We start from the raw sequence: 20,913 nt of genomic DNA on the forward strand, positions 1-20,913 counted from the left end.
GAATGACAGCAGCGCAGTTGTGGAAGAATCGTAGAGACGGCTGTGGAAGACTTGGGTGAAAAGGTGGATGGCTTTGCTGTCAAAAAAGAATGAGGGTGAACACCAATTTCCTGAGCCTTCTGGAAGTGCATGTTGCCCAGCAAGTGCTGACCTGGCCTTCCAGCCCAGCTCATTTTTCTGCTCTGCTGTCCTAACTTACGAGAACGGCTGCTCTTTGGGAATTTTTAGATATCATGGCAGATTTATTTCAGAAAATCCTCAAAAACTTTGGTGCATGGAAACAAATTTGCGATGTGACAGAAATGCAACATCCTTGTAGAATAGGAATAAACCATCAGAATCAAGGGGCCAGAGCCATTAGCTTTTCTGAGCCCTATTACTTTACCTGTTCCTGTGTGTGGTGGGCAGGCTAGATCAGCATCATATCTCCCAGTGTAGTCCCATGTGTTACCGTGTTTTTGCTTCAGGACACATGGCAGAATTAAGAGGATTTGGTGATTCTCAGCTTAGTGTGCGTCATCGTATAAAAGAGAACAATTTCTACTGACATACTGATTTTAAAAGTACTATGTACTTCGGTTATCTTCAGCAATACCAGAAAAGGAAGCATAGATAATTACTATCCATATAGTATTCCACAGAGGACTTACGTAGAAAATTTTTAAAAAATTAATTTTAAATGACTGAAAATTATAAATAGCCTACCATTAATTCAAAAATGCTTTTCATGAAAATTATGCTTTTGGTTAAAATTGGGAGTTTTCTTTTTTCCCATAATAGAGAATGTTGAGCCCATGGTCTTTGCGCTGAGCTCTATACCCAGTCATTTTAAAAATTTTAAGACAGGGTCTCACGAAGTCTTCTAAATTGCCCAGGCTGTGCTCTAACCTGCGAGCCTCCTGCCTCAGCCTGTTAGTGTCCAGATTTTACATGTTCATCACCATGGTGGGCTAGGATTTTTCTAAAGGTTACAGCAACAGTTGCTTTTTACATTTATTTGGCATATGAAAGGATCCAGCTGGTCAAGCTGTTTCTTTGAAAAGTGGTCTTTAGGGGTCATTGTAACGGCACACACTTACAATCTCAGCAGCTTAGAAGGCTGAAGTAGAAGGATTGCAAGTTTAAGGCTAGTCTTGGCAATTTAGTGAGATACTGTGACTCTCAACATTAAAATAAAAAAGTTAAATGACAGAAAATACCTGAAGTAGCTCAGTCCAAAGATGGGATCACTCCCTAGTGCCACAAACAAAGAAAACGAAAGGAAGGCAACAGAAGGACAAATAGACTGAGTCAGACAGTGATGGTAGTGATTGAGAGGAACTTTATGATTCCAATAATTTGGTGTGGATTGCAACAGGACTCCAGAAATATATTACCAATAGCAAAAGAAATTTCTAAGGCCCCAGAGTGATTATTCTTAATAATCTGAGACTGTTCACATTGCCTGAAATCTGACAGCATTGTCTCTGTGTGGTAGTTCCAGTTAATAAATTGTGTTTCTACTTTGAGTTTCTATGAAGTCATTTTTAAACCCTGCACTGGTTATTTTAAACATACATTTGCTTCTAATGATTGTGAGAATGTGAAAAAAAGATCATACATTAGACTAATTTTAATTGTAGGTGAGAGGATAAAATGTATTTTATAAAATAATTGATTAAATGCAACTGTTCCTTGGCATATATGCTTAAATTTTTAATTACAATTTTTATGATGTGATGGAGTCAACATTTTTCCTATAGAAATATAACTCAAGATTTAATATTGGGCAACAGTGGGAAAATGGGATTTATTATGAAAATATTTGCTTTATGTAAACCTTTTTATGAATGCAGCTAATGCATAAAGTGAAGTCAAGCTGTAAAAACAATTAGCTGGGAACATGCCAAGGAAATTTTTTATATTCCAATGAATATCTTTTAACTTACACATTATTGTCATCATTAAGCTATACGCAGATGTACAGCCAGATTCACTTAGATTTGGGTGAAAGAGACAAAATTCTGCAAGTATGCAGTAACTACGGTTATTGTTTGTATCTGCAAACAAAGCACATTAATCTTTCTGCAGTACCGCTGAGGTAATGTCTTTGTGTTACTTTGGGGAGTGTTTGGAGTGGGCAAGCATCCAGAGTTGATAGTTCTGGTGACCAAAAGTACTGCAGAAGACGTCTGGATTGGAAATTGTAACAAAGCAAACAAATTTTGGAACTCTTGGAAGATTCTAAGGCAAACATAACTATCCATTTGATTTTTTTATTCTAGACACTACAAAAGTAATTTATTCAAGGAAAGATGTAAAACACCTTTTAAAAATACAGTGTGTGTATTTTTTGACACTTCAAATTTTTATGTTCTAAAAAGCTTCTCAAAAACATGTACTTATGGGCTCAAAATAATTAGAAAATAAAATAATTTCAACTATTTTCTAGAACTAGTTTCATGAATCATTTCATTATTGGAAAGGACTTGAGAGATTTTCCATTGTAGGGTTTTTCAAAGAACTTTTTCAAAAACCTTTAACCAAAGATGGAGTTGAATTATGGGAGTATTCTTATAATTCAAAGAACAAATAAGCCATGTTTCCCCATAATTTACATAACAAAGAAACCTTTTATTAGATGTTAAGCATGTAGTATTTAGTAAATACACATTAAAAACTAAAATTGTGGGTTGTTTTGTTTTGTACTAGGAATCAAACTAAGGACCTTTCACTTGTCAGGCAGGCACTGTGCTACCGAGCTATATCCCTGGCCCTTAAAATTGTGTTTAAAACATTTTACAAAAGTTTTAAAATGCAGAATATATGTACACACACATACATATTTAGTTGAAAATTGTCCCTGAATAAATACACAACTATGCTATTTTGTGAATGTAGTAATTTCTACTTGATTGACCACTTAAATAAGTTGGAGAAAGTTGATAAAAAATCATTCATGCTATTCATGAATCTTGGAGCACATGAAGTCTCTTGTCTGAAGTTGCTAGTAGTTGGAGTTTAAATCCACTTGAGGGCTAGGGATATAGCTCAGTGGCATAAGCGCCTGCCTGAGTTCAATTACCGGTATAAATGAATGAATGAATGAATCAATCAATCAATCCAGTTGAACTTACTCCACATCTAAAGATGTTTCTTCACTAGAATTTGCTCTACGTTTATGAAAAGTACTTGATATTTTTCAGTTGTCTTCCTTAAAATGTGAACTAATTTTTTATTACATTCAAGATAAAAGCTTTCAGAAGATTAAACAAGTAACCTAGAGATTATAGACTCTTACTGAAGATAAACTGTCTACAGCAGTATATCCCAAAGTAGACATCATAGATGCATATAATGACTTAATAAAAAGGAGTTTTCATTGTTGAACATATTTAGGAAACAATAATAGTATATTACTTTCTTGAAAATACTACAGTACCAACAACAAAAAGTCTACTTTAAAAACAAATTTATTTACGTACCTGTTAGTGATACCATGAAAAGAAGTTGAATATTCAACACAGAAAATTTGAAAAGTAATAACATGTCTGAAGGAAAATGAAGAATACTAGAAAACATATTTGCAATCCTACATTTTGTTCTTTGAAAAAATGAAAGAACATGCAAATATATAATCTAATAACTATGGATTTAAGCATAGTATGCAAAATAGGGACTGCTAATGGGGGCACTACGGACAGTAGAAGCAAAAATTGTCGTAAAATACTCCATGGTTCAACTTGCAAAGGACCAATTTCAGAATCTGAATGCACTAGGTGATTTTGTAGGAAAATACAAATTACCAGATTGGCCTCAGAAAAACAAAAAAAGTGACTGCTTTTTAAGTAGCAGATGAAGCAGTTAAACAACTAACCATCTCTGCTTTCTCCGCCGTCCTGAAGAAAAGTGACTAGTGCTAATGGTTTCACAGACAAATTGTACTGAACCTTTCAGAAACGGGAAACAAATTGTTTTGGGCCATTGAGGATACTTTATATTTCATTATTCTGTTCCAGTTTAAAAAATAAAAAGACATAGAACTTGAGATGAGCATTCTTTTTAGAATACAAATGGGAAATCCTAATTAAAATACTGGCATACAAATTTTGACATACATGAAAGAATAATCATAAATCAGCTATGAATGACTATAAACCAGGAATGTAAAATTGTTTCACTATTAAATAATAAGTTAAAAAACTTGCCTTATTAGGAGATGAGAGGTAAAAATCGTTATTGTCTGTACAGATACTCAAAAAGTATTTTTATAAAATGCATTCTTTTTTCAAAAAGAGAATTAAAAAGTTGCAAAATAACAACAGACAAAAACAAAAAAAGCAGAACCAATAAAAATGATACAGGATTTCAAAACCAGGATGATAGGGATTAACAGTGGTGGTTATATTACATATTCTAATCTTCAGCGAAGTTGTTCAGATTACCAAATGTAGGCGTGCAAGATTGATCAAACCATTAAAGAGAATAAAAAATAATAAAAAAAATTAGAAATGATATAGAGCTTCACTAGACAGAATGGTAGGAATTCACCAAAAAATTCGTTCTTGACACTGACAACAGTTGAATACTCCCTTAACGTTGTAAAATGTAAAATGTGTGCTCTGTGGATGCCCCCCCCCCCGTTCCTGCTTCAGTAGCCAGCATCATTCTTAGTGGGGTACCCTCACCGTGTTCCTGTCTGTGCACGAAACAAGACCTGAACATCCTTTATTAACTGCTATGTGGTATTCCTTTGGAGGTATAGACCAAAACAGTGAGATAAGCTAAACTGTGGAAAGAAACAGGAAAAAGTCTAATTTTGAAGACCAGGCTCTTAGGAAAAGCAGGTTGGGAGGGGAGACAAGGACTGCACAAAGATGTCGTGGGCCTTTGCAGTCCCCTCAGTCTCCTGGGCTTCGTGTGCAGCGCTCCCTTTGGTGACCTGCACCCTGCGCGTGACACAGCCGCGAGAGCTCTCCAGGACCTGCCGCAGCCCTTGTCTAGTTTGACTTAACTTGCCGTGTTCAGCGTGATCTCTCCAAAATTTAGAGTTAGTTCTTCTGCAGTTTTTAGTGTTCTCTTATTCACTGAATTCAGAGTGCTTGGATTCAGACACGGGCTCGAGCTGGGTAGCCTTGGGGAAGTTATCTAATGCCTCTCTTCCTCACTTCCGTCTGTGAGACGAAGCAGGGGTTGTGTGGAGGTTTAGATTCGTATGTAATTGCTTAGCGCTGTGTCTGGCACATAGTGTGTGTTCCTGCCGTATTATAACGGTGATGGAGACAGTCATTTTTCTAGATAACCCAGTTAGGGAAGGGACAAGAATAGGTTACCAGGTCTGACTGGTTCTCAGGGTGAGTATTGTGTTTACAGTATTGAGGCTCTTCGGGAGCGTGCTCTGCTTTTCATGGTCCCCACTGCGCTAGTGTCAGTGACGCGGCACAAGCGCTGTTTTTCTGGCTCATATTCTAAATTCCGGGAGTCATTTCGCGGATTTAGCAGACTTAATTATGAGCACAGACCTCCCTTTGGATGGAGACTGGACCTGCTTCGGTTAAATACGTTCCTCTGTTTTTACCTCAGTGTAATCACTTATTCGCAAAAACTTAAAATTACGAAAGGTGGTCATATATAACCTGTCTCTTCAAAAGAGCCCATCCCAGTTTTCACTGCATGTCTCTATTCTAGGCATTTAAAACATGATCATAATAATGTAACAAATAGTGCAGAATATCTTTTCAAAAACTTTTCATTGGGACATACCCACCACACAGTGCTCACCTTCATCACAGGGAGTTTGTGCCTGTACGTGATAGATCTTAGTTCTTGTTTTTCCCACTCGCCTCTCTTCAGCTTTTCTTCCCTTCCTGCTTACAGGAGCTTTGTTTCCAGCTTTTCCAACCGTTGTTTGTCTTTTTAATCCCTTTTCCTCGCCTCCCTTTCCACTTGACCATGTTCTTCCTGCTTCCCAGTAGCGAACCTCCATTTTGCTCCTTGTTTACTCTTAGGGTTTCTCACACAAGGTCAGCAATGTAGTATTGAAACTTGTGTGTTTTATTTTGCTTAAAATTATGATCTTGAGGTGCATCCGTTTACCTACAGATAACTCAGATTTATTCTTCTTTACGGCAGACTAGTGCTCCATTGTGTATAAACTCCACATTGTCTTTGCCCGTTTAACTAATGAGCATGTGTGCTGTTTTCCAAGATTTAGCTATTATAAGTTGTGCTGCTGTAAAACATGACTATGCAGATATTGTTGATGTGTGATGTTTTTAACTCTTGAGAAAGTTTCTAGAAAGGGAATAGCTGGGACAAATGGAACCTCTAGTTTCAGTTTTTTGAGGAACCTCCATACTGATTTCCATAGTGGTTGTACCAGTCTACACTCCCACCAGCAATGGAGGAGGGTTTCTTTTTTCCCACAGCTCCACCAGTATTTGTTATTGGTTGATTTCTTGATGATAGAGCCATTCTTTTCTGAGTGAAATGCTATCTCGCTATTGTTTTAATTTGTATTTTTTGAATAACTGGTGATGTTGAGCAGTTTTTCTGTATATTTATTGACTGTTTATACTTTTTCACCTGAGAATTATCTATCCATTTCAGATGCCTGTTTTTGGATTGGGTCTTTGAATTTGGGTGGGGGGGTGTCTGATTTTTTTTGAGCTCTTTTTATATTTTAGATATTAGTCCTTCCTCTGAGGAACAGCTGGTAAACATTTTTTCCCATTCTGTGGGTTGTTTCCTCACTCCACTGTTGGTTTCTTTTGCTGTCAAAACCTTTTTTATTTGATGTGATCCTGGTTGCTGATTCTTCATAAGTTGGGGTTTTGTTCATAGTCTTTGTCTATACCTGTGTCTTCAAGCAGATTAAATATTCCTGTTTTTATATTTAGCTCTTTGATCCATTTTGATTTTAGTTTAGTGTAGGGTGGGAGATACGGGTCTAGGTTCAGTCTTTGGCACATGAAAAGCCAGTTTTCCCAACACCATTTATTAAAGAGGCTATCTTTTTTCCAGTGAAGATGTTTGGCCCCTTTGTCAAAGATAAGGTAGCTGAGTGTGCTTGGAGTTGTTTCTGCATCTTCTCTCCTAGAGCAGAGTATCTTTATACTTCTTTTAAAACTTTTCAGCTGACCTATGAATCTTTTTAAATCATTTCTAAAATTTGAAATTCCTCTAGAATTAACACTCAGATCCCATGAAATATATATATATTTACATTTTATAGGTGTAAAGAGAGAAAGAACTATCTATCTAGACATTTTGTATATATACAAATTTGAAAATGTGCCAAGGACTATTTTATAGCTTTATGATAAAACTTGTTATTTTTGTGTAGTTAGAGAAAGAATTTGGCTTACCAGTGCCAAAAAGTATGCAGAGTCAAAATAATCAACATGTCATTTGAATTCTAAGTTTGGCCTTTAGAATTCCTTAACCAGAGATTCTGCAAATATTTTACAGACCAGTAAATGGGGCTAGAAAGGTTAAATAACATTTCTGTTTTCACCCAGTGTTAGAAATAATCAGACTCCAAAGCCTCCTCCATTAGATCAGGAGATAACGTTTTCACGTATGTTAGGACAAAAACCTGTAGAGTAGATATGAATGTCTAAGCTGTACTGAGATTTATGAGTAATGCTATCAAATGAAATGAGGTAACTATTTCTCAATTTTTAAAAGTTCTAATGTTATTTGGGATATGTCTTTCTCACCTTGTAAAAGTGATACTTAGGAACGTGGAGATGTTGGAGAATAGAGCAGTCACAGAATGATAGGGAGGACAAATGGATTTTAGTTGTTTAGAAAGAAGGCATTAAGTGCAGTAACAGGAGGGAGGATGGCAAGGCTATATGTTGTATAACATTGCTGTGATTAATAATGTAAGTGAATATAAAAATCATCTCTTGACTTGAAAAATAAAACTATTTAAGAAACTGCCAAACAGACATCTTTTATTGTTTTATCGTCTTACGTATTTTGAAGGCAGGTCAAACCTAAGGACTTTTGCAGATCTAAAGAAAAAGAAGCTTTTCTTTTATTTGGAATTATTTTTAGTTTTCCCAAGACTTGTAGGATATAAAGAGCAGGGAAGCCTGGGACAAAAAGACCTTGCAATCAAGCTGTGTGAAACTTAGATTGTTAATTAATTAGAGTGTGGCACGTAGTGCCCGTTGTTCTGATTCCTCATTGCCCGTCACTTAGAGTATGTGTTTTGGGAACTGAGTGATGCGGCTCTCAGATCGTGAGATACCCAGAGTCACAAGGCCAATCTGCACACGCTTTCCTCAGAGAGTGGTGCAGCAGGTCAGGGTTGGCACATAGGAACCTGCACTTTTAACTAGCACTGAAGATGATTCTGATGAAAGGGGGTCACTGTGGAGTTCTAGGCATCGATCACAGAATTCTAATTAGAAAAAATACTCAATGGATATGTCTAATACTGATTTGTAGAAATAGACATATCTCTTGTTGTAAGTACCTTACCAAAAGTGAGCTTCATGTTTGAAGTAAAGGAAACTAAAAGAAAATCCATTAAATAGTACATACTAACCTTTAAAGTTAATAAGCTGGGTGTCTTTACCAAAGAGACAGGGACTAATCCACAGTATTCTGTGAGAGGAAGCATTCTGCATCCTCTCCTCTGTGATTCAGTCTGGATGCTATTAATCAAGAGTGCTCTGGCTAATGTTGTCTTGCTGCTGTGAGAAGATGTGGAGTATAAGGTATTCAAACCATGTGGGGTAGATTGTTAAGACTCATTGTTCACTAAGAAGGTGAAGTGAAACTGGAGTGACATGGCAGGCATCCAGTTTCCTATTGTTTAGATTGGAGTATTCTACTTTTCATGTCAGAAATATAACACAGTTAATTACTCTCCGATATTCCTGTGATATAATTTATATTTACATATATTAACATACATGCTCAAACACATACATAGAGCCATGTTTAATGACCAGTGAGGAAGAGGTCCCAGGGGCTCCTTAGTATGCAATTAATATTTCGGTCAGGAAAATCAGCAGATTGTTTCAGTATGGTTCTGTGTTATGACATCATATTCCAGTAAAGTTAAAATGAACAGAAATTCTGTTTGTCTCTGGCAAACTGAAATGAGTTTTGTAATTGTCAGCAGGCCTTAGTGATTATAGTGGCGCCCACTCCCTGTACTGTAGTTAAAGGTCTGTTAGCATTCCAGTTGTGGACCTCTATTTTCAGAAGTTTATAATTAATTGTAAACATTTGCTCTACAGTAAAAGCTTACCACGTAAGATAGTTCAGGAGTACATTTCTGATTTTAAGTTGTCTGTTTTAAAGTTTTACAGACCCAGTTAAAATATGCATAGAGTTCTGTAGAGGCATGGAAACTGAATTTTGTGGCATACAAAGTGAAAGTAATTTGCATTATTCATGTTAGTCTGTGGAAATTTCTGCACTAAAGGAATCTAAGATAGCAGGAAATTGTATACTTTGGTACCTTATTTAGTTATTGTAATCAAAGACAAAAATGATTATGAGTTTTAATGCTTTTTAGTCTTTAACACTAAAAATAGTTTTTAACTTTATATTTTTTCTTAGCTTTTTATATGTGCTAATTTAAAAATCAGAACATATGACTTACAAAATAAAAACACATTTAAAACTTAAAGTGATTTAGTAAAAACTGTAGGCCAAGAAAATGGACTTAAAAGTTTAAAACAACAGCGTTTTCTTTTTTCATATTTTGGATTTCTCCACTCCATTTGACACTGTTCATTACCCCTTTCCCTGACATTATGTTGTAATTTCTTTTCTAACTCTGATCCTCTTTCATCTCCTTCACTGCATTCTATTGTTTCCCTTGCACTTTGATCATAGGCATCAGTCAGATCCCAGACTTGGGCTCCTTTTAGGTTCCTTTACACTTACTCTTTCCAGGTGTTTATCGACTTGCATGGTTTCAATTATTGCCTCACTAATCTGCATCTTTAGTACGAATCCACATCCTTAGTCCTTCACCTTCAGCAAATCTTCTGTGATTAGTCCCATCTGTCCAGTGAATTCTTACACTGTAGGCTCTCTCCAGTGTGTCTCAGACCAACTGTAGAACAGCACTACTTAAATGACGAAGTAGGACCTCAGGATGAGGATGTAGCTCTGTGGATGAGCACTTGCCTAGCATTCACAAGGCCCTAAGTTCAGTTCCCAGCACCACCAAAACAACACAAAGGAATCACAATAGGACCTCAGTGAGACTTATTTTTGTCTGGAAACATTTTCCAGCACTGGAGTGATTTTTAACTTAATTTTTAAGCATTGCAATTGTAAATGCACCATTCCATCAAAATTGATCGTATTTATTTTGCTAAATTGCCCAGTTCAGTGATCATATCAGTCATCATTTTAGTTGGCCTATGAGTAGCAATTAGGTACAGTCAGTCCTTCCTTCCCCCTTGATGTACAGTATTTTTTCCTTCATTTGGCTTTCAGGAAGGACACCACACCTACCTGGTCTCCCTCTTATCACTATCTTCCACCCGTTCTCATTGTTCTGTGGCTTTAAATATCATCTGTATGGTGATGTTTTCCAGAGGTTAACTCTGTCTTAGACCTCTTTCCTCGAGTCAGCCTATTTAAGTCTGTCTAATTGACATCTCTGCTTGGTTCTTAGTAGCTCTAGTAACGTCTCCAAGACAGAGCTGCTGCTCCCCATCCTCAGCAGATCCATTCCTTTTGCTGTCTTCATTGTCTCAGCAATGGGTATTATAAGTTCCAGTTGCTTAGTTCCAAAAACCTGGAGTCATCCTTGACTGCTTTCTCAGACTCCATAGCTAGTCCTTAGACAAACCCACTTCTACTTCCAAAGCTCATCCAGAGTGACTTCTCTCTTCTGCTATACCCTAGTTCAAGACGCTGTTACCTTTCTGTGGATTATCTGAGTAGTCTAGTATTAGAGACCTTTGCTTCCGTTATTGTTGCCCTATAATCTGTTCTCAACATGGTAAATGATTCTTGCAAAATGTGAGTCTTATTATGTCATTTTTTTTTCCCGCTCAGAAGGGCTGGCTGTTGCGCTCTGGGCAAAAGTCAGACCTTGCAGTGTTCTCTAGGAAAGGCCTTATGGAATCTGCCCACTTCTTCTCACTTCCTAGTTTCTGCGCTCCCTCAACTCTAGCTAAATGGTGTTCCTTTGGGTTGGTTGAGCATGTATGAGATACTTCTTCTTCCAGGCCTTTGTGCTTGTGTTTTCTTTGCCTCACATGCGCTGTCCCAGGGAGTTCCTGGTTTGCGTCTCACTTCAAATCTTTGCACAGTTGGCATTTTCCCAGTACCGGTCATCCTACCTAAAATTTCTCTCTGTGCTTCTGAGCACTACCTTTTTTCTTGTAGGTAGTTCTAACTTACTAGATATTCTACATATTTATTTTATTTATTGTCTTCCCCGCTGTGATGCATAATTTGTTCATTATCACAGCCTCTGTCACATAGACAGTATTCTACAGTGTTGTGAAGTAATGGATTTCATTGTATATCTTCCTCATTTCTTCTAGATTCGTTCATTCTTCTTTCAGCCTCATCTCCTCGTCTACATTATTGCAGTTTTCCAGGCACACTTCGTTATCTTAGTTTCATTGAACACAAACCAGCTAAGATTTTTCACCTTAAATACATTTTATTATGATACTCTCTGCTTAAGAATTAGCATAAACTCTTGCTCAGCATCACTAATTATCATAGAAATGCAAATCAAAACCACAAATAGATACCTTATTACCTCAGTTAGAATGGCTGTTGACCAAAAGACAGAAAATTCTGACAAGGATGTGGAGAAAGGGAGACTCGTATGCTTGGTAGAAATGTAAATTAGTGCAGTCTTTATGGGAAACAGTATAGAGGGTCTTCAGAAAACTAGAGAAAAAATTCCATATGCTCCAAAAGTCTCACTACTGGGTTTTTATCCAAAGAAATTGAAATCAGTTTGTTGAAGAGACATCTGCCCTCATATTTCTTGTGCTACTATTTATGTGGCCAAAATTTGGAGTCATTTTAGGTGTCCATTAATATTTGAATGAATAAAAAGATATGGTATGTGTACACAGTGAAATATTGTTCAGTCATAAAAAGAAAGAAATTCTGTCATATGCAGCAACATGGATGCAACAGATGGAAATTATGTTAGTAAACTAAGTTGGCATAGAAAGAAAAATAGTATATGTTCTTATTTATTTGTGGAAACTAAAAATGTGGTATCAAAGAAATGTAGAGAATAGAATAGTGGATACAAAAGCCTGGAAAAGGTGTTGGGGAAGGGGATAGAGAGAAGATAATTAAGACAGGTTACATTAAATAGGAGAAATAATTTCTGATGTCCTATATAGCACAGTAGGATAACTATAGTTGACAACAGTTGAGTATTTCAAAATAGGATTATGAATATTCCCAGCACACACAAAAAAATGATATGTCTCAGGTGATAGGTATTCCAGTTACCCTAATCTGATCATGTACACAAATGTGACATGTACAGAAATGTCACACTCAGCGTTGTTAATACATGCAATTAGTATGTGTCACTCAAAGATAAAAATATGGTTTAAAAAAGAAAGGGTATAAACCCCTTCTTACGATTATTCTGATCTTAGTGCTTTGCATTGATCTAACTCTGACTCTCTGCCCCCATATTTCCGATTGTAATATCTTCTGCTAAAATCACAGTAGTCTGCATGTTGGCATCTAAATGGGTTCGCCTGTCTCCAGCTTCTACACTAGTCCCCTCATCGTTGGTACCAAACCGTACAGCCCACATCTGTTAACAGTCTGACAGCTGACTGGGAAATCTCTGTAATATTGCTAAATAATTTTTACTATATTTATGTTTAATGTTGTACTCATTGTAGAGGTCGGTATACATTTATCTGTATGGCTCACCTTTTATCTTTTATAAGTACATTCATGAGGTTAGAATTTTAGTAGGGTTAATAAGGGGTTATATATAGTACGTGATATAGTTGGTAACACTTTAAATAAAACACATTATTAATGATTAAAGAGTGGTTTTCTTGACCTAATGTAAGTGTTTTTGTTTTCTTATTTTAGGTATCATTGTCCAGTGCCTAAGATCTTTTATGTTCAGCTGACTGTAGGAAATAATGAATTTTTTGGTGAAGGAAAGACTCGACAAGCGGCGAGACACAATGCTGCAATGAAGGCTCTGCAAGCGCTACAGAATGAACCTATTCCAGAAAAGTCAGCTCAGGTGTGGTAGTGCTGCAGCGAGCAGTCTCTTTCTTAGACTTCCCCAGAGAGATTATTGGCCAGACAGATAAATACATCTGAAAAACAGAAATAATCTGCCCTGCTAAGGGAGAATACTAGAGTGATAATATGCTAAGGTCTGCTTCTCAGACTACTTGTCTACTGTGCTAGACTCAAGCTGCCAGGAAGACCTAACCTCTCAGAACTTTGATTCACCTCTGGGGTTCACTTTATGGGCAAGTCAGGATTTTAGGACGTGTGTATAGGGATGAGAGATAACGGTCATTTGCTTAGCAGTTAATGTTATATTTATTGGGGATAAATTACATTGTGTTAACCTAGAGTCAAGGAATTTAAAATGCAAGAGATCTTTATTGAATTTTGACTTCCAGTTTATCTTACAAAGGAGGCTGTTGAAGCTATTCCTGAGTAATCTCGCTCACTCATTCTTGTGGTGTCGGCTACCGTGCCCATTCACCTCTCAGTAGCATGTCAGCCGTGTCTTACGGCGTTGTCACTTTATTGGACTTCCCCACTTAGCTGTTCCAAATCCTAAAGTTCAGTCTCTACAATTACCCTTCCCCAGACCTTCTTAGAGATTTATTTTAACGGCAGACTTAGGTGTTTTTCTGCTTGTACCCTTTTGTTGTAAGTCTTACCTGTTTGTTTTCCAATTGGCTTGCACGCTTCTTGATGGTGGGAATACTGTTTCTAACACTTACACTGTATCATTATGAGGTTTCCCAGAAGCTCGTGTGAATAAGGGAATCGCACCTGCTCCAGACACAGAGCTCCAGTAGCTTGGTTTGCACGCTGTACTCTGCATGTGGCTTTGTCTTTGTGGATCACGTTAGCAAACTAACCGAGAACCGTATGGGAGTGAGAGTTCCAGTTTTGATGTAAAATGCTTCTACTCAAGTAGAAAAGTGAAAAACCCAGGAACAGAAATACTGTCAGCGAAAGCCCTTAACTACTGTGGTTACAAAGAAATCCTTCAGATACAGTCTGTGTGCTGTTTCCTGTTTTCTTTTAGCTGGGTCCTCTTGATGGTAGAATATATGTAAAGTCAGTTACAAAGTTAAGATTCCGTACTGTCCTTTTTTGTGCTTTAGAATGGTGAATCAGGAAAAGAAATGGATGATGACAAAGATGCAAACAAGTCTGAGATCAGCTTGGTGTTTGAAATTGCTCTGAAGCGGAACATGCCTGTCAGTTTTGAGGTATGTGCTATTTGGAGAGCTGATAATTTTTTTTCCTTCTCTGGATTTGTTTGTTTGTTTGTTTTGATCTTTTTGAGACAGGGTCTCGCTGTACAGTTAAGGCTGGCCTTGCATTCACTTTGTAGCCCAGGCTGGTCTCGAACTCTTTTAACAATCCACCTGCCTCTCGTTATTTTTAACAAAGAGATAGAATTAACTGGTATAGTAAAATCTTGCAAGAGTTACATGCTTCCTTATGTTCAGACTCACTATCATGGAAATAAAAATTACATCAATGCTGTAGATTCCTGTAGATCTCTTTGTCTTTTTTGTGTTAAGCCGTTTGTGCACATGATACAGTATTTTAGTTTTAATCATAAAATTTTAGTTATTTTATTTTATGGAAAAAATAAAATTTCATAACAAAATAATAGGAAAATAACAATCATAACATTTATTTTATGGGTATAATATAATTTGTAATATTCTGTAGGATTTGGTATTTTAAATAAGATAAAATGCTAATTAACACTAATGTACTCCTGTACAACTTTGTATTAAAGGTAGTAATTACTGACACAGTTGTGTTAATACTCAATTTCTTTTCATTGTATGGAGGGCAAAATTTTTGAACTTTTTTGTGGGGGAGGTCCCGGGGGTTGAGCCCAGGGTCTCGTGTGTTACACCTGTACCACTGTGGTAACACTTCGTGCCCCCAAATATGTTCAACAGATCACCAAGAAGTAATGAAGTAGCTCCCTACAAACTAGATAAGTATGTCACACATGCATTGAAACTGTATGAAACCTAAAAGAGGAAACTCTAAAAAATAATTATTATATCTCCCAATTAAGTGGGCAGTAGTTTTGCAGGTCATATCTGGACTGTGGGGAGGAAGCAGGAAGTAAGCTGTAGAGAACCCTCCTTCACATTGTCCAGCATTCTCCTATTAGATGGCTCCGCACTGTACTTGTGGCCGGCTCATCTGACCCAGGCCGAGAAACTGCGTTCGTGTTGGGTACAGTTCTACAGCTTGTGCTGTCTGATTTTGTGTCTGTAGCAGAGTGAAACAGCAAGATAAGAAGGGCAGTGAGAGAATGACAGGGTGATCAAACGCATTTCTCCCGTTGTTCTGGCCACTTTCTGAAGCAGTTCTGGAAGTTCTTTTTCATCATTGTCTTTAGTTGCACTGTCTTGACTGCCTTTATGTCCTGAACTGAGGTGAAACATTTACCTTTCATGGTGATTTTGATTTTGGGGGAGGGCTGAGAGCATACCGTACCAGACCCAGTGAGTAAGGTGGGCTTCAGCAGCAGCGTTCATCGTACTTGGTGTTTGTAAAGACACGAAGAGGACTGCCGGAGCTGCTTCAGACAGTGGGAAGAGGGATGGAATACGTGTGTTGAAATCAGGGGAAGTATTTTGAAGGAGATTAATGGCGATGTACCTTTCACTGTAATAAAAATTAAACATTCACCATATATTTCAATCATGCCTTGTATGTAAGAGCCTATTGGTCCCAGAAAGAAATGACAGGAAAAAGGTGGAAAACCTATAAAAATTAATTGCCATATACTAAAAATTTTTTGCCTCTTTTAAAGACTGCAGCAAATACCAATAGTTCTATAAGTTTTAGCAGTCCCTGGGTACATCAGTGTATTATGGTAGGGAATAATGCGTATTAATGATAATCTACTGTGAAAAATAGAGGTTAAAGATTTAGTATTTGGTAATAAGTCAGTAAAACTTGCACTTTTTTTTGAGAAGGATGTGGTTCAAAATGGTTAAACAGTTGGTGTTTAAATTAGTAAATTTAGAGCCAGGCATGGTGGTGCACGCCTATAATCCCAGCACTCAGGAGGCTGAGGCAGGAGGATTGCTGGGAGTTCGAGGCCAACCTGGGCTGCATAGTGAGTTCAAGGACAGCCTGGACTACCTATCTCAAAACAAACAAACATTAGTAAATTTAAATTACTTGAAAAGTGTCATTACTTTGTCCACAGTGATCAAGTGTTGAGATACTGTGTTGCTTTTATTTCTTCTTCTAATTGGTATCTAATGCTGGAAGACAAAATCTCAATGTTATGTTAAATAGAAACCTAAGTAGACTGCCCTCTCTGTAGTTCGGAATTTTGAAGGAGACTAAAGTTTTGAGTATTTGGAGTTTAAAGGCTTTTCTCCAAAAGATGACAATGGTGTAAAAACAAGAAAGAGATTAAAGAGGGCTTAGGAACATATGTAGCTGATAGATTCATAATTTGTTATTTCTGAAAGCTAAACATTTTTATTGCATAACAACATATCTTAAGATTATGAGAGTAAATATCCTTTCCTGTATAACAACTTCTGTGACCTCTGTTAACCTGCAGTTAACTTTCACCTGTTCACCTGTTGTTGAGAGGCTTCCACAGGCAAAACCCTTCACAGGTCATAGAATGTAATGAAATACCACCCTTACATTGGAAACCCAATCAAAAATGAGCAACTGAAATGAATAGACGCTTCTCAGAAGAAGTACAAATGGCCAGTAAATACATGAAAAAATGTTTAGTACTGCTGGCCATTTGAGAAAGGCAAATTAAAACAACACTGAGATTCCATCTTACTCCGGAAAGAATGGCTATTATCAAGTAATCAAATAATAATGAATTCTGGAGAGGCTGTGGTTGGAATGTAAAGTAGTATTGTGCAACCACTATGGAAATCAGTGTGGACATGCTTCAGAAAACTGAAACTAGAAAATCCGTTTGACCGCTATTCCCATTCTAGGTGTCTTCCCCAAAGAATTCACATCATCCTGTTACAGTGATGCATGGGTACATATGTTTATAGCACAATTCATAAGAGGAAGTTTTGGAAATGGCCCATATGCCTATCAACAGGTGAACAGATAAAGAAAATGTATTTATGCACAATGGAGTTCTACTCTACCATAAAGAAAGACATACTTGAGGCATTCCTAGGTAAACAGATGGATCTTGAGACCACAATATTAAGTGAAATAAACCAGCCACAAAAGCTTAAATATCAGTTTCTCTTGTATGAGAAGCCCAAAATATAAATAAAAAGCAAAATAAAAGATGCTAGGAAGTAGAGAGGTGTTTTTCAAATAGGAAGGGAACCGAGAGGTGGATGGAGGAGAGGAAAGGAGAGGAAAGAAAAGAAATTAGAAAAAAATACAGAAATAGAAATAAGAGTTTTTGCCGGGCGTGGTGGCGCACACCTGTAATCCCAGCACTCGGGAGGCTGAGGCAGGAGGATCGTTGCGAGTTTGTGGTTAGTGTGGGGTACAAATTGTGTCAAGTGCAGCTTGAACTGCACAGGGAGACCCTGTCTCAAAAAGACCAAAAAGAAAAAAAAAAAAAGAAAGCAATAGAGCTTTTGCAAATGAGAAGGGAACCAAGAGAGGGAAGGAACAGGGAGGGCTGGGAGCACTGGGGGTAAGAAAAGAATGGGATGTGTTATGCGCGTGTGCTAGCTTCAGCCCTGACACATGCAGTCATTACGTACTGCAGAGTGTACTCACCTTTAGAAATCTAATAGGCTGTGCTTTATGTTCTTAGTTTTGTGTTCTGAAAGACGTGTGGGAAACCATAATTAGAATTGTCTGTTTTAAAATAGTAAAAACCAATTCTGATCATGAATTGAGTGTGTTTGTCCAGAATTCTTTCAACTTGAGTTTATTAGAAACACCATGAATGAGTACTGGTGATATATTTTCATAGCTTTCTTATATAGAAGTACTATAATTTTGTATAATTCTTAATGTTGATAAGAATGCTAAAATTGATGCTGTATGAACACATCTTGAGTGTCTGCATGTTTCTTAATATTTTACTCCATGTTCACTTTGGCAGCACATATACTTAATGTTTTACATGTACTTAACAGGTTATCAAAGAGAGCGGACCCCCGCACATGAAGAGCTTTGTCACTCGGGTGTCAGTGGGAGAGTTCTCTGCAGAAGGCGAGGGAAATAGCAAAAAGCTGTCCAAGAAGCGTGCTGCAACCACTGTCTTACAGGAGCTTAAGAAACTTCCACCTCTTCCTGTGGTGGAGAAGCCAAAACTGTTTTTTAAAAAACGCCCTAAAACTATAGTAAAGGTCAGTATATACTGTAAATGGTCAGTTTCACTGTGAGTTGCTACAGGTGAACGATTTCCTGAAGGATAGTTCTTGAACTATGCATTATACACAGTCCAGGCATCAGGGTAGAATGTAGAGTGCTAAATTAATGACACTTATTTTTTGCTTTGTAAACACACATGTGTTTGTTCGTAAAATATTGTTCGTAAAATTGTTTGTAAAATAATAATACCTTAGATACGTATATTTAAAAAGTGCTTTCCTGTTCATGTCTTTCAGTATATTCCTCATGACCGTGCAAGGTAGACAATATTTTCCCTCATTTTACAAATAATGTTTTACAAAAATGTTGAAAGAATGCGCTCAGCTATCATGTGGAACAGCTTGAACTGCTCTGATCTCTAGTCCAGTGTACCTTGGGCTACAACACTGCTGTATAGTAACTTCTCAGGATTTCATGAATTGGTAACAGGGTGCGGAGCAGTAAGCACATGAATACTACAGCAGGGACAGCAGCAGCAGTTAGAAATTACAAGGCACTCTGTGTGCCAGGCTTTGTCCAGTACTTTGTGTCCTTTATCACATTTAATTCTCTATGAGGTCAGTGGTATTGTTTCTCTCTATTCATTCAGGCATGCGTACTTTGCCAAAGAAGCATGTAGAACACACAGCTTTTCAGTATGTCGTGACAATTTCTTTTATTGGATCATATTTTATTTACATTAAAAAGGGAGAAAAAGGGCAAAAACGAGCTAGCTTTTAGCGTAAAATAGTGCCCGTGAGTGGGAGTAGGCGTGACGTGGGTGGAGCTGCCATTCTCTGTTTCTGTAGAAAGGTTTCGGTTGCCAGCATTTGCATTAGCAGCTCAGCCTTGCTTGGTCAGCAGACTTTTTAAAAAATATTTATTTATTTATTTAGTCTGTTTGAGACAGGGGTTTGCTATGCGGTTCAGGCTGGCCTTGAACTCACTGTGTAGCCCAGGCTGGCCATGAACTCACAGTGATCCTCCTGCCTCAGCTTTCAGATCACTGAGATTATAGGTGTGCACCATCACATCCAGCCTCAGCAGACTTCTGAGTAGGTGCTACAGATCAGGAATTACAGATAAATATATTTAATCCTTGATGAATTTCTTTTGCTTAGGTTGTGCAGTAGCACAATGTAGGTATTTTATAGGTTTTGTACCTCTGCTTTATTTAAAAATATGTTATATATGCAAATAACTATTTAAATTTTATTAATGAATACTGACATTAATTAGAAGATACAGGTTATGCACTCCTTGAAATAGTAGTCTATGTTACAAGTCTATATTATATGTAAGGTAGACTAAAAAATAAATTCTGAGTAGATCCACACCCATCGTGAGTCACTGGTGGTTCCAGAGAGGTGTAGTATTCATTTATCTAGGTTCTAGCCATGTGGCCAGGGACTAGACAGAACTATTAAGAGCATGACTTTCAAGTCAATTTTGAGTGTGAGTCCTTGTGACCTGAGCAAATCACTGAGCTTTTCTAGTTGTACATTCCTTCATTTATAAAGTGGGAATATAAACTATACTTGTTTCCTAATATTTTTATCTTAATGGAATGCACAAAATGATTTAGTTATTATTAAGTATTTATTGTGAATATTAATGTCTTAGTCCTGTCCCTATCACTGGGACAAAAAACCCAATATCTGCAACTTAAAGGAGGAGGAGGTGTATTTTAGCTCCAGGGCAAAAACAGGATCTCAGAGGGACATGGCAGAGGAAAAGGCGCTCAGCCCGTGGCCGCCAGGGAGCGGGGAGCGAAGGGGGGAGCGGGGACAGGAAGTCACACTGCCGGTGAGTGACGCCTCCCAGCGGCACGCTCTGCTCCTGACCCTCAGAGTACAGCACCCCACAGCCCAGCCACCTTCCAGAAGGCCCACCTCTGAATACACGAGACTTTTGGAGGACATTTTAAGTCTAAACCAGAACATAGTCTATTAAATGCAATCTAATCTTAATAAATTAAGGATACTAAGCTGTTAAACTAGATCTATACAGTACTACATAGTAGGATATAATTCTAAGTCCTGTTTTATGTCTGTTAAAGACACAATTATTCTCTTAAAAATATAATACAGGGCCAGGGATACGGCTCAGTGGTGCAGTGTCTGCCTGGCAAGCGCAAGGTCCTGAGTTCGGGTCCTGGTACTGCCAAAAAACAAAAAAATTACAAAATGGTAAATATGCATGTAATGTAGAGGTGAGGGACAGGAGTTCTTTATTTTATTTTATTTTTTTTAGTTTTTTTCTGGTACCGGGAATCGAACCCACGACTTTGCGCTTGGCAGGCAGGCGCTGTGCCGCTGAGCTAAATCCCCAGCCCGAGACAGGAGTTCTTAAAATGATTTGCTACCGCTTCTAGTGTAGAAGCGT

The 20,913-nt window shown here is 37.6% G+C and overlaps 1 protein-coding gene across 9 annotated transcripts in view; it reads left to right on the forward strand.

Moving 5' to 3' along the window:
• The window catches only part of Stau2 (staufen double-stranded RNA binding protein 2), a 238,823-nt gene that overhangs the window by 71,263 nt on the left and 146,647 nt on the right, over window positions 1-20,913 (forward strand). For all 9 annotated transcript variants that reach the window (XR_001235505.1, XM_013518156.1, XM_013518160.1 and 6 more), the window contains 3 exons: window positions 13,063-13,222; window positions 14,334-14,441; window positions 18,312-18,524. Coding sequence is in view for 8 of the 9 variants with exons in the window: in XM_013518156.1 (XP_013373610.1) it covers window positions 13,063-13,222; window positions 14,334-14,441; window positions 18,312-18,524 (481 nt within the window). In the remaining variant the exon portion in view is untranslated. The remainder of the gene's footprint in view (window positions 1-13,062; window positions 13,223-14,333; window positions 14,442-18,311; window positions 18,525-20,913) is intronic.

The sequence above is a fragment of the Chinchilla lanigera genome, unplaced genomic scaffold (assembly GCF_000276665.1).
Source record: "Chinchilla lanigera isolate Chin_1 unplaced genomic scaffold, ChiLan1.0 scaffold00043, whole genome shotgun sequence".
Taxonomy (NCBI): Eukaryota; Metazoa; Chordata; class Mammalia; order Rodentia; family Chinchillidae; genus Chinchilla; species Chinchilla lanigera.